We start from the raw sequence: 14,118 nt of genomic DNA, 5'->3' as shown, positions 1-14,118 counted from the left end.
GATAGATGATAGATAGATAGATAGATAGATAGATAGATAGATAGATAGATAGATAGATAGATAGATAGATAGATAGATAGATAGATATGAGATAGATAGATAGATAGATAGATAGATAGATAGATAGATAGATAGATAGATAGATAGATAGATAGATAGATAGATAGATAGATAGATAGATAGATAGATAGATCTGTTTTTATTTCTGATGACTACAGAAGAAAATATGGACCAAGAATATGTGAGTATAATTGAGCCCTTAGAGATATTTCTCATCAGCCTTCACATCTATGCTTTAGTTGATGGGGCTGAGCTGTAATACTAGACACAGACCATGGACAGGAGGAGCGCTGTTCCTGGGGAAAAAATACAATAATATAATATCTAATACTACAGTATCTATAATAAAATGAAGAAACAGAAACATAAATAATCTCTTTTGTAAAATATAATTTAATAAAATTAAAAACTCTTCCATGAAAATATCAATGTCCACTTTGTATTTCCTAATAATACATTGTCCCAGCTACAGGCGCTCTTATTCTGTGTGTTACAATCTCTGCAGTTACATTACTATTTGTACACGTTCCTTGTGCTTATTAGCTCAGCCTCGTACGTGGAAGCCTTGACTCTAAAAGACAGGAGCTAGAAAACAAAAATGGCCAAAACAGAAAGAGAAGCGGTAATAACAGTATTCTGCCCTGTGGGTATTGCTCGTTCTTAATACTACAGCCCATACTGCATCTTATTGCAATGAAGCTGTTGCTCGGAGACTCATCGGTCCATACTCGGAGCTGTTGGATACATTTGTCTGTCGTCATTGTTGCTTGTCATGTGAAAGTATCAGTATCATCTCTTCAGGATGTATTAGAAAAACTTGCATAATATAAACAGAAAAGGTCCCAAAAATGTTACTTTTCAGGGTACTTTTGGGTTCCCTCAGTCTCCAGGTTTCAGGGTGCAACTGCTCCCTCTGCACCCCCAACAGTTAGGCCCCTACCTCCATAGGGATCCTGGCAAGTAGAGAATGATCCCAAATAGGGGACCCCTTTCCACTATTACCTCTAAGAGAGCAAATAAAAATGGGTCATCCAAAACAAAAACAAAAAATACTCCGGGCAAAACGGATACAATGCGGTGCCTGAGTCATACACCACCCCCTCAGTCCCTGCACTAGGCATAATACAGTGTATCAGTATTGCCAAAGTGTTCCTTAAAGTGGTTCTCCACTTTGGACAAACCCTACTTGTTAGGAAGACCATTGACAATATGCTGATTGCAAAGTTTCCCCCTGCTTGAACCCTGCGATCAGCTGTATTCTGGGGAGAAACCTGGCAATAAGTGCTCAATTTCCCTACAGCGCCCCCAGAGGGAAAATTAAGCATTACACAGTGCCTATTCATATCAATGTGTCGTCTGTGTATTGCAGAACAGGACAGGTCCTCCAGAGCGAGTGACGATCTTTGTAACTGCTCTCCACTCTGGACAAGATAAGAAGATCCTGAACAGAGGACCCCCACTCTATTAACTCAGAATTCAGCAATACAGTATAGGAAAATGAGTTCATAATACATGTTATATTAAACCCTAGGGGTTTTTGCTCCATTTAACTTACAAAAATGTTCAGTTTGTGTTCTCCTTTATATTGTTTTCCCTGATTAAATATAATATCCTTAAAAATGACATTACTGAGTTTATGTTCCTAACTTGAAACGTAACATATTCCTTATAAACTTACCAGCTTATAAGGAATACTTTCATCATCGGTATTGTTGATTACTTTTTGGAAAATTTTAATATTTTTTTTATAAATTGTTATTATTAGTCAAGACCTTTTATTCATAGGCCGAAGCTTAAATTGCACCACAGAGTTGCAAACAATATTTACCGGTATTAAAGGAAAACACCAATAAGCATGACCTCTCTGTGCCTAAAAGTGGGTCCTTCATCACCTAAACTTAATGTAGGCAGCCCTTTCTGTGGGCTAAACATTGAGGCATAACAGCATAACTATACTGGATCAATCAAAATAAAAATGTACATCTCGATTTTGGTCGGTTGTGAAAGCCACTTGAGAGTAAATAAAATTAATTTCAATGATTTTTATATAAACCTGTCTTGCTAAAAAAAATCTACTTCCAGGGGCACACATAGAAGAAAGGAGACCCTAGAGATAAAATGTGACCCCCCTACTGGTGACTGGTGCAATCATTGCCTCACCCCTTTGTAGGAAAAAAAAAGGCAATACAGTGTCCGAGAAGGTTCTCCCTTCCTTTGGGATACCCGTGAAGAGGAGGGTGAAAACAAAAAAACAAAGGTTCATACCACACCCATGGGGAAGGAGTATGGGGCTAATATATGGGGGTCTAAATTTCCTCTGGCCTCCCCTATGTAATACATACCCTTGACTACCACTGGAGAAGTCTAGGTCATGAGATCAATGATGACACCATGTTTCCTTGCCATGGCTTCCCATTGAAGTCCAACACTGATTTTAGAAATAGAGGTTTCAATAACCCCCTCCCAAATAATTAAATAAAAAAAAATAAAAAAATTGTTTCCTGGTCTTTAACATTCCACTAATGGCTGCTGTGGCTTCAAAGTTTCGGACATCTTCCATCCTTTCCTGACCAGTGCAGTGAGGCACCATTGTATGCCTTCTTCAAGCAACATGGATTTGCCGATAAAATACATTCCTCAGGCCTAAATTAAAAAAATAACAGCTATGGAGGTTGTGTGTCTATGCGGAGTAAGGCACTGATCGAAAGTTTCTTAGGTTAAAGGCTGTACAGTATCTCGTAACGACTTCTCCAGTTACAAAAAACATAGTCCGTGGACTGTCTATTCCATTTGCCAGTCTGATCCAAATTTGTAGCTTTTTGGTTTTTTTAACAAAATTATTAAGATTATATTATATAACATTGCATGTATTATGGCACATTAGAAAAGAAACGAAAACAGTCTGGGCACCGAAAGGCATCAGACGTTGTTGAGTTTAGAGTCTTTTTGAACTACATATTGGATAGTTTTAACAGTACTGATCTTTGTATATCATTTTCCGAGCTCATGCAGGCTTTAAAAATGCTGGTAGTCTTACTTATGGCAAATGTAGTATTTGGGCGACAGTGGAGTCGGTAGGCGGAGCTACTTAAAGTTTTCAATGATGGCGATCTCTTCGTTAGCACAGTGCGGAGTCAAACCATTCAGATACATGCTGTCGCTTCTCGTCATAGAGGAGAGCACCTCTTTCTCGCTGGTCAGGTGGTTGACAGATAAGGTTCTCTTGCAAGACGTCATTTCCTGACTTGGACTCATACCAAGCTCCGCGGATAACTTTCGCTTAATAGAGGTAGCCCGTTGAAACTTGTCATAGATCTCCACACTTAGACGCCTCCGGGTCTCTTTAAACTCTGCTGTGACATTTGCTGTCCACTCAGCAGCATGCGCCCTGAACTCGCCAACCTGGAGCAAAAAAGAAATAGTGGAAAGTGTAAGAGTTTCGTTTCATCAACATAAAAGAGTCATTAAATGGGTTTCCTGGTTTAGAAAACCCATTTTCAAATACCTTATTAGTTTAGATACCCCATTTCTCTCTCCGGAGGGCCTGGTATGAGCATGCAATACATAGATGGCCCATTATTTCAAAGGAAATTGAGTAATGCTTAATTTCCCCTGTGGTGGCACTGCAGGGGAACTAAACACTTCTTTCCTGGTACCCATTTGATCACTGGTGATCCCAGAAGCAAGACACCTTAGGATTAAGGCCTCATGCCCACGACCGTAGCCATGTGCACAGCCATGATTTTCGGGTCGGCCGGGGGCAGTGTGTCACCCGCAAGCCGCCCGCAAATCGCAGGCCATGCACATGGACGTGGCCATTATTTGCTATGAACCTGGCCGTAATAAGTCATGTCTGTTCTTTCTGCGGTCCGCGCTCCTGGGCCATGCACGGACCGTGGAAACCACGGTCTTGTGCATGGCCCCATAGGAATGAATGGGGCCACAATTCTCCTGTGGAATTTCGGGGGAATTGCGGCCGCAAAAGCATGTTCCTGTGCATGGGGCCTAAGTTATAGTTGAGGGACCAAACTAACAAAAAAGGGATTGTCCAAAAAGGACAAGTGGGTCAAGGTGTCAGCAATCACGGAAATGCAAAATTTTTTCCTCTATTAGAATAAAACGGTATGGTGTATTATGTTATATTTAGACAGTGCCTAAGGTCCCGGCCATACACTATATCACGGCTTGGAATAATATCTCTCATCTTATAGGAATGTAGCTGCAATGGGGCAAAAAGTTGACATTTTTACATTCTAACAGTTGTAGTGTATGCCCCAAATACTGTTCAGATCAACGGCACATTGTCCCCTATATAACTTCAGATGGTCCTATATAAGCAATATAAATAAATAACTGATAGCCCCTCTGTAAAGCAAGTTATTCTACAGTGCTGCACAGAGATCATCATCATTTACATCAGTCCTTGTCCACAATCTAATTTCCCAGGCACCTGAACAAGTGGCAATTTCTTAGGACGCTAATTAACCTATCTGGATGTTTTTGGAATGTGGGAGGAAACCTGAAAATCCGGAGAAAACCCACCAAATATGGTGTGAACATACAAACTCCACGGAGATGTTGTCCTTGGTTGGATTCAAAGCCCAGACCCCAGCGATGCAAGACTCCAGTGCTAACCACCGTGCTGACCTTACTTATGGGTCGGCTGCCTCTAGGCACTTCCTGGGACCTCCAACTTTTTGGATCACGAGTTCTATAGAAGTAAAGTTACCCTGAATGTCTTCTGCAAAACTATCAATGCATTTGCATATTTCTGGAAAGGTGACCTGGAGCAGATGACTGCAAAATGTAATAAATTCATGTTCTTTGTATTACGTTCCATGCTAGCCCTTCGGGGTAAATGTACATTAATGAGTGAAGTGTAAAGATCAGCAGAGGTTTTAGTCATAGGCCAGATGTAATCCGAAATCATTTTTTCTAATACTTTGTATCCAGGAATACATTAAATCAAGTCTTATTGAAGTTCTCTCCGTCCTTTCTAACCACTTGCTCCACTTCATCATTATGGGAGCACTTTGTATTCTGATTGATCAAGCGAATTACTGATGCATTAGGGAAAATTGGATTTAATTTGTTCTGCGTACACAGTGGTAAACAAACTGATGTATATTCCGCAGAACATAAAGATAAATAACTGCAAAATTGGATCTACATTTTTTTCCATTAAAATAAAACATATTTCTTAAAGAAGAAGTACAACCACGATATAAAGTACAGTTTTCTCACGTTTCTAACACTTTGTAAGACAACATGGCGGCTGCTATTGAATGACAGCAAGCAGAGATCTCCATCAGGAATTGATAGAGAAAGTATATTCAAAAATTTTATATACTACGGATAACATTTGCAGAAACCAGAGTACCCATTTAAGGGGACAATAGAGTAAGGCCCCATGCACACGACCGTAATTTTGGTCCACAATTACGGACCGTAATTGCGGATCAAAATACGGTTCCATTCATTTCAATGACCCACGGACACCTTCCCGTATATTTACGAGAAGGTGTCCGGGCCGTAGAAAGCTTCCGTAAAAAATAGGACATGTCCATTTTTTTATTTTCCGGCCCGTCCTCCTATACTTTATAATGGGAGCACGGCCCGCAAAGGTGGGTGACTGTCCACGGCCGTCCATGCCCCTAATCACAGACCATGATTATGGGTACGGTCATGTCAAGGGGTCCTTACAGTGGGCTCCCTGGCTACTCCACCCTCCAAGGTTGCCACAACATTATACTACATGAATGTCACAGTAAATCATGAGTTCACGTCAACAACAGGGACCCACACTGAATATTTAAGGGGGCGCATCAAGATTTTTTTCTTTCGGAACAATGCTTGAAAAATACGGTATACAGTGCCGAGATCAAGAGTGCCATACACTGCCCAGATATCACCGTACAATGCCCAGATATCACTTTACAATGCCCAGATAAACAGTGCTAAATAGTGCCAAGAAAATAGTCTCACACAGCGTCCATTAAAACAGGACTATACATTCCACCTAGAGAGTGCCACACGGCGAACCTTTAATGGTATACACTGCCAATTAGTGTGATACAGTGACCAGGAGTGCTTCCTTGTGCCAGGACAGTATAATCTGATCGCTTCCAGAAAACGTAAAGTTACACTAGAGCTGTATCCAGTGTCATTCCAAGAAGAAGTCAGCAGAGAAAAGGCCGGTAATATCTGAGCTGTGGAGCAAACAATTCTCCATCGGGGCGATACACCAGAGGGAGGAGGTCTATAGCGTTACCATGCTGGAATCCCCCTTATTACACCACATTATAGATTCATTCATAAAATCGATGCCCCCGTAAACTGCGTGTCTACACAAATGTGGTCTTCATGTAACCGCACTTCAGCAACTTCAAGCACATGATATAATGAATTAGAATGACATAAATCAGCTGTGCCGGTAACGTACGCGTATTACACTAGAGAATAGATTTTTTATTGTCAGCAGTACATATTTTGCTCACAGTTTGGTTCATTAACACGTATGTAATGTTCCTCCATATCCGTTATGTACAGTAAAATAATTCCTCGTGGGATGTTAATCCACCTGCGATATGAGATCCGGCGGTGATGCGGGAATAATACAACAATATAAAATACCATCAATATACTCTTAGGTGCTTTTTGGCTTGTTCCATTAGGCTGTTAACCCCATAAAGCCACCATTCAGTGATTCCAGTTATATTACAGTGTCCACTATACTCTACTGAAGTCACAAATCCAATTCCAGTCTCAGTCTAATAATGTCAGAGACTCAAACTTATACATTCCTTTATCCCTAATGCTTTACACTGCAGCCCTGATAGCCCAGAATGGCTGCTATGTATAAGCAAAAGATCAGTGTTGAATGACGGACATATTACAATCAGTCTTCCTTCAGTCTTGCGTCTCCCGGCTGCATTTTAGCGTTGTTCCATTAGGGCACTACCCCATAAAGTCACCAATCAGTAACTCCAGGTGAAAACCACAGTGCCCAGTGTGCTCTACTGGTGTTACAAATCTACTCCAGGTCTCATTGTGGGGATATCAGAGGTTCAAGCTGTTATGCATCCCTGCCCTTATCCCTCATGCTTTATACTGCAGCTCTGCTTGTTTAGATCAGCTGCTATGTAAAAACCTAAGCCCAACGTTCAATAATTGCCATGATACAGTCAAAACATGCATACTGATCATTAATTTGAATTGTCACGCGGCAAGCTTTAGCGTTAAGTCCTTTAGGCTTCCTTTCTTCTAGACTGTTGCTTGTGGTAGATTTATTTGTATCTTTCTCAGCAGTAATGGGTTTTTAATCGAGATATAAAAGTTGATATTCTTCCAATGTCTGTTGTCTTTTCTACACATCAGGATAGAGCTACGTCTAGAGATACAGACACGATACAGCAGTGCATTGTAACGCTATGACTGTATGATGCCACTTGCAGTCATTGCAGATCATGATTGTGATGGTCTTTGGGCTACCACTATCAATGTGACTATCAATAGTTACATTATGACCCAATCCTCCATGGCTGGTAATCTGTGGAGTCACTGAGGAACATTCATTGTGTAAATCAATGGTCAATCCATTCCCACGGGACATGGACAAGCGCAAAAATGCATACAAGACCCCAATGGCTCCATTTATTCTTGTTTAAGTCTCATAGTGAGAAACAACCTTCACGGAAATTCTGAGTTCATATAAAGAGGCCCCTTTCAGGACATCTCTGAGCCAGAGTAGAGAGTGGCTACAAAGGGTGCCTCTCATTCTGGAGGACTCAGCACGCCCAGTCATTACACAGACAATGCATTTATTTCAATAGGAGACGTGTAATGCTTCATGTCTCCTGTAGTGGCACTGCAGGGTAATTGATCACTTTCTACCAAGTTCCCCAACAGATTACACCTCGGGTTCCCAGCACTGGCACACCCTCTGATTAAAATATTGTGGGGGGACCCTTCCAACGAAAAAAGATGGTTCAAAGTGGACATCCCCTTTAAGTTATCCCTTCTATGAATACAACTGTTACACGGAGGCAGAGGAGAAGCCGGAAGCTGCTGGGCCCCCTTGCAAAATCTGTAAAAGGGCCTGGTTGTCTTCGTATGCAGCAAACAAACCTTTGGGCCACCTCTGGCATCAGGGTCCGGGTGCGACTTCTACCTCTGCACCCCCTATAGCTACGTCCCTGTAAGGATGAAAGGCCTCGTAACTAAGGGCAAGAAGGGAGGGAGAAGGCTCCTTGCCTCCAGAAGGTAGAAGGACTATACAATGCCAGTGGGCATAGACCGTGTTTCGGAACAATCGCTGACATCTTTGTAAATTCTACGGTTTCTATTTTTGTAAACAATTTTTAATATATTGCAATAAAGTGAAATGCGCTCCACGTAGTGGCACTTGAATCCATTATATTTTCTAGTCTATTAGTCTTTCAATTAGAAATTCTGCCGTCTTTAGTTACAGATCTCTAATGAGTTTTCAGCATTGCCGTTCAGTGTGCGGAGCAGACAGAGAGCGGCTTTCTAATAGTAATGAATTCTGAAACGTTCTCTTCGCTCATTTTAAGCCGTTCTGTTTATAGAACCCAATGTTCTCTCAGCTGATGACAACGACTTTTTTTTTTGTATCTGAATATATCAAATCAAATTATGCTTTAAACAAATACATTTATGGCCCTTACTAAGTATTCTACAAGTGCCTGAGATGCGGATGGAAAAAAATACGGAAAAAAATACAGAAAAAAATATGTTATATTGAGGAGGCAGCACAGGAGAACTCCAACCCAAACTTATATTGTTTCATTGTAGGACTAGATATTGTCCCTGGTTACAATGACTCCACACTTAAATACGTTTTTTACATTTGTGACATGAATCCACGCACCTTAAAAAACCATAAAGAAATAGCGGGCACCAATTAGATAGTTGTGGGGACCAGAGGTGGGACCCGCATCTATCAGACGTTTTTGGCATTTCTTGTGGATATGCCATAAATGTCTAAGATGGGAAAACTCCTTTCAGTTATATGGTCTGCAGAGCGCTTATGTAGGACTGGTGTCTACCACTACCTGGTCACTATGTGGTGGTAATATTGGTCTTTGGTTTACTACACACGTTTTACTACACTATTAAGTGTGGTCGCATTATTTCAATATAGCTGACGCGTGGGCCTCAAGAGTTATTTCCTCTGGTGGGCCCATGGTACTCCAGTCTGACACTGGATGGAGAGATAGATAGATAGATAGATAGATAGATAGATAGATAGATAGATAGATAGATAGATAGATAGATAGATAGATAGATAGATAGAGATAGCTTCTTAGGGCAACAAGACCAGTGTTACTTATTCTCTTGGAACGTCCAGGAAACGCCTAGAAAAAGATGAGAGCTCCTGGGCTGTTGGAGATGTAGGGTTTTATCCCATACAGCGCCTCACGCTATTGCCTGCCCTATAGACTCCTCTTTGCCATGTCATCCTAAAGAATCAGCAATGAAGAGTCTGTGTCGTGGGCAGTCAGAGGAGATACCTGAGAGGTTGTGCTGCTATGCAGTGGTGAGTGGCACTACTTACGGTTGGAGATGTGGTTTTCACATTAAAGGGTAGGGTATATATCTGAAAATTTGGCTTTTCATGCCACTTCTAATTTCTCCCTGAAGACATTTCTCAAAAATAGGATAAGCCACTTTATCAGCAATACGTCACAGTATTTACTGACATCATTTCTGATGAGCATTTACATTTTGGATCTTTCTGTGATAATTATCTTCCGGGTCCATCATTCAGACTTAATAAGATAGTAGATTGCCTTGAGACCTCCAAACCACAACAGGTGGGGTGGAATGATGGTAATAATCGTCTCAAATCAGTGGCAGCTAATCAGGAGATAACAGCCGAGCTCATCATCAACGTCTTGTAGAGGAAATAATAAGAGGATAAAAGTACAGTATTATAATAAAACGTCCTAATACTAGAATATGGGATCACTGCACTGGCCAATTAAGAAAATATAGTGATAATAATCTACTACAATACTACATAGTAAACTGGAAACATTCTAATAGAAACAGAAATTTTACTATTCCGGAACCTTCTACCCCCCCCCCCCCCCCCACACACACACACACACACACACATTACATCTCAGTATACTCGCAAAATTATGGACTCTCAGGCAAATGTCAAAATGGTGTGACTTTATTTTCCAGGTGTTTCTGTATTATCAGGTGACATGCGATTAAAAAAAAATTGTATGAGACTGAAATGCAAGATAGGTGCGGACTGCAGAACAAGGGCATATGTACCATAGAGGCAAAACGCGCAGCTGCTATGGGGATCCTGGAGACCAAGTTGGCATACAGTTGAATACTTCAGAAGTTTTTCCCAATCTATACGTTCAATGGACGCCCTAATGTGTATAGACCCCTATGCAGGTGAGAGCTCAATGCCAGATGGCAGTTAAAAATCTAATGAATAACCAATGACCTCTCAAGCAGTTTTTAATAGATATAGGCCCTATGCTTCAATTGTTGTTGTTGAGCCTTAAAATAAGGAAAATTGGTAATTAGGGACACGTCTGTTTTACTTACAGTGACGGTAAACGTAAAAAATCCATATGCAACTGTTTATACAATTCTCTAATATATATATATATATATATATATATATATATATTAGCAGAATTGCTGAGAATAATAACTTACCTAAATATTTATAAAGGAACATAAATATATCATAGCAAAAAAAAATCTAAATGGGCGAAGGGCAATGTAATGTGTGGTCCGGTTTACATTTCCCTCGATTGTCGAGATGGGGGGGTATAGCACAAGTCCACACTAGTCATGGGGAAAGCCTGAATTGGGACCCTTCTTCTATCCAGCCGCATAGCAGCCCTAAAGGGAAGATTCACCCTTAAATATAATTTTGTTTTTTTATCTATATAGGCTAAAAATTCTAATATGTCTAGTGGTCAAAGCTCTGTTTTTCTAGAACAAAGCTCCAAATCACTTTTATTAAAAGGTAACTAAACGTTCAACAAACTTCTGACATGTCATAGTAACATGTCAGAAGTTTTGATTGGTGGGGGTCCGAGCACTGAGACCAATCTCCAGAACGAAGCGGCAGAAGTGCTCGTGTGGGCGCTCAGCCACTTCGTTTCTGTTGGGCTTTTTCCGGAAAGCCGATGTATCGGAGTACTGGCCCATAGACTTTCCATTGAGTCCGTACCCCAATACATTGATTTCCGGAAAAAGCCGAACATAAACTAAGTGGCTAAGAACTAACATGAGCGATTGGTGGGGGTCTCAGTGCTGGGACCCCCACCAATCAAAACTTCTGACATGCTACTATTACATGTCAGAAGTTTGTTGAATGTTTATTTGCCCTTTAACATAACATTCTGTCTGCCTGCAGCCACCACTAGAGGGAGCTTAGGAGCTAACTGCACACTGATATATACTGATCTCAATAATAACACAGAATACAGTATGCTCCACCTAGTGGTGAGGACAGGCAGATAGAATGTTATATTTTAACTCTATGTCTATGTAGAGGATTTGGAGCTCTATATCAGAAAAATGGAACTCAGACCACTATAAAGATATATAAAAATAAATTATTCACCACAGAATTCTGGACCAACAATAAGGCATAATGATCAAAGGTGGACCTTCACTTTCAGGCTTGCCTCTTTAGTTGTTTTTAGATAATTATTTATTATTTCTGTTACTTATATAGCGCCAACATATTCTGCAGCTACAGAGGTCCTTACTTATTGTCCCCATGGCGGCTCACAATCTAAATTCCCTATTGGTATGTTTTTGGGGTGTGGGAGGAAACCGAAGTACCACCGAGCCACTGAGCCACAATACACTCCAGGCCTGGTACCAGATGTGTCATGCTGTGTGATGGAGACCAGACTGATACAGTAACATTTGTAAGGACAAACCATAAGATTTCTGTTCTATTTCGATCATGATGGACATTAATCACTGAACTGAATATTTCTTGTGGACTGTATATTCTTTCAGATATTAGGCACATACAGTATGATCCCAATGTGACTCTGACTAGTGCGGGGCATAAGAGTGACAGCAGGCTGAATTGCTGTAATAAACTGTGACTGCGTCTCACCAGCCTGAATTTTTACAATGTTATGATATACGTGTTGTATAACTGACAACCCTGTACTCAGGGTAACCTATTAACCCCTTAAAGACCAGGCCAATTTTTGCCTTGAGGACCAGAACAATTTTTTTTCTTTTTCCCTCTTTGCATCCTCTGTGCTCATAACTTATTTTGTAAATTGAATTACTGAAATAAATTTACTTTTTAATGATATTCTAATTCATTGTCAAGGACTAGTATGTCTGACAGACATAGATAAAGGACAGAGGGAGGAGAGCAGGGAAATGTGTGTGTATGTCCGTATAAAGTTGGGTGACTCAGTGACCAGAAAAATCTACTATAAGTTAAAAAGCTGTTTATGTATACTTGACTGGGTGACCAAAAATAGTCCCCGATAGCCTCCAAAATGGTTGACTATAGTTGCAACTTCCTGTCCACAATTAAAGCAGGAAGAGCAGCTCTGGAGCACAAACTGATTGTCTTCCACTTTTCAGACTAAGAGAATATGTGACTTGTATTATTTAAGTAAAAGGCAGAAAAAGTCACAAAAAGTCGAAAAATTTAATTCAATTCCGAAAGGTCATTTCTGTGGCTCGCCTCAACCGTGTAGAATAAAAAAGCTATGTAAAATAGTGATTACAATGAGTTATTGTTTGTTGTAGTTCTGTAGAAAGTCATTATAATAATAAAGTAATTAGTGACCCCCAAAAGTAATGAGAGAAATTTAATATAAGCATCTAAGTAGGTAGCAAATACATGGGGAATGGTGTAACTGAAATTTCATGTTTGGCTGGAGATTTGCTAACCTAGTTTATTTGTCCTTACTGAGGTCCCCTGTTTCCAAGACTGCTTGAGATGAAGGGATATGTGGGTTTGGTCCCTGCAGGTAAGGCTGTGGTCCCTAGTGGTGCTACTCTATGCCTGATGCCGCCATGGTCCATGTTCAAAAAGATACTGCTACTGAGTAAAACCTGAGGTTTCATGTTAGTGTTGCCCAATAAAGGGGTTGTTTTAAGTCCGATTTTCGACTCTAACCCCCCGTAATCAGGTATCAACGGGAAGCCACATTTGCCCCTACATTTGCTCTGCAGTGGACCCCTCTCGTTGGACAGGGGCAGAGGTGGGACGTGGGTTTGGCACAGTAGTTGGTTGGCTAGGGTGCCATTTTGGGAGTGGGTGCAATTTGTGGATAATAAAAAAAATATATATATAAAAAATAAGAAACTTTCTGCATTGAATTTTTTTTTACCAGTGTTTCCCTGTGAATAAGAACACCAGGGATTGGTGGGGAAAGGTACAACCAGGGACAATTAAATGAAAAATTGTCCATCTGATAACTAACATGCTGTACACCATAAACCACCACCTTGGGCCAGGGCTCGGACTCGCCCACCAGATGAAAGGGGGATTATCTAGTGGAAACAGGCCCTAAAATGTTAGGGCCCATGAGGTCTAGCAGGGTTTACAATGGAATTAAAGGGGGTATGCACCTGTTCTGTAGCTTCACTTGGGTGGTGTACAGTACGGTAGAAAATCTATCTATCTATCTATCTATCTATCTATCTATCTATCTATCTATCTATCTATCTATCTATCTATCTATCTATCTATCTATCTATCTATCTATCTATCTATCTATCTATCTATCTCATATCTATCTATCTCATATCTATCTATCTATCTATCTATCTATCTATCTATCTATCTATCTATCTATCTATCTATCTATCTATCTATCTATCTATCTCATATCTATCTATCTATCTATCTATCTCATATCTATCTATCTATCTCATATCTATCTATCTATCTATCTATCTATCTATCTATCTATCTATCTATCTATCTATCTATCTATCTATCTATCTATCTATCTATCTATCTATCTATCATCTAATCTATCTATCTATCTATCTATCTATCTATCT

General features: G+C 40.3%; 1 protein-coding gene across 1 annotated transcript in view; it reads right to left on the bottom strand.

Moving 5' to 3' along the window:
- Nucleotides 1–439: 439 nt before the first annotated feature.
- KCNK2 (potassium two pore domain channel subfamily K member 2) overlaps nucleotides 440–14,118 on the bottom strand; it is a 106,185-nt gene continuing 92,506 nt past the window's right edge. The window contains exon 7 of the mRNA XM_075863333.1: nucleotides 440–3,462. Within this exon, the coding sequence (XP_075719448.1) occupies nucleotides 3,145–3,462 (318 nt within the window). The 3' untranslated portion in view covers nucleotides 440–3,144. The remainder of the gene's footprint in view (nucleotides 3,463–14,118) is intronic.

This window comes from Rhinoderma darwinii, chromosome 4 (assembly GCF_050947455.1).
Source record: "Rhinoderma darwinii isolate aRhiDar2 chromosome 4, aRhiDar2.hap1, whole genome shotgun sequence".
Classification (NCBI taxonomy): domain Eukaryota; kingdom Metazoa; phylum Chordata; class Amphibia; order Anura; family Rhinodermatidae; genus Rhinoderma; species Rhinoderma darwinii.
The sequence above is the reverse complement of the archived record's forward strand: the minus strand, read 5'-3'. Positions and strand labels throughout refer to the sequence as shown.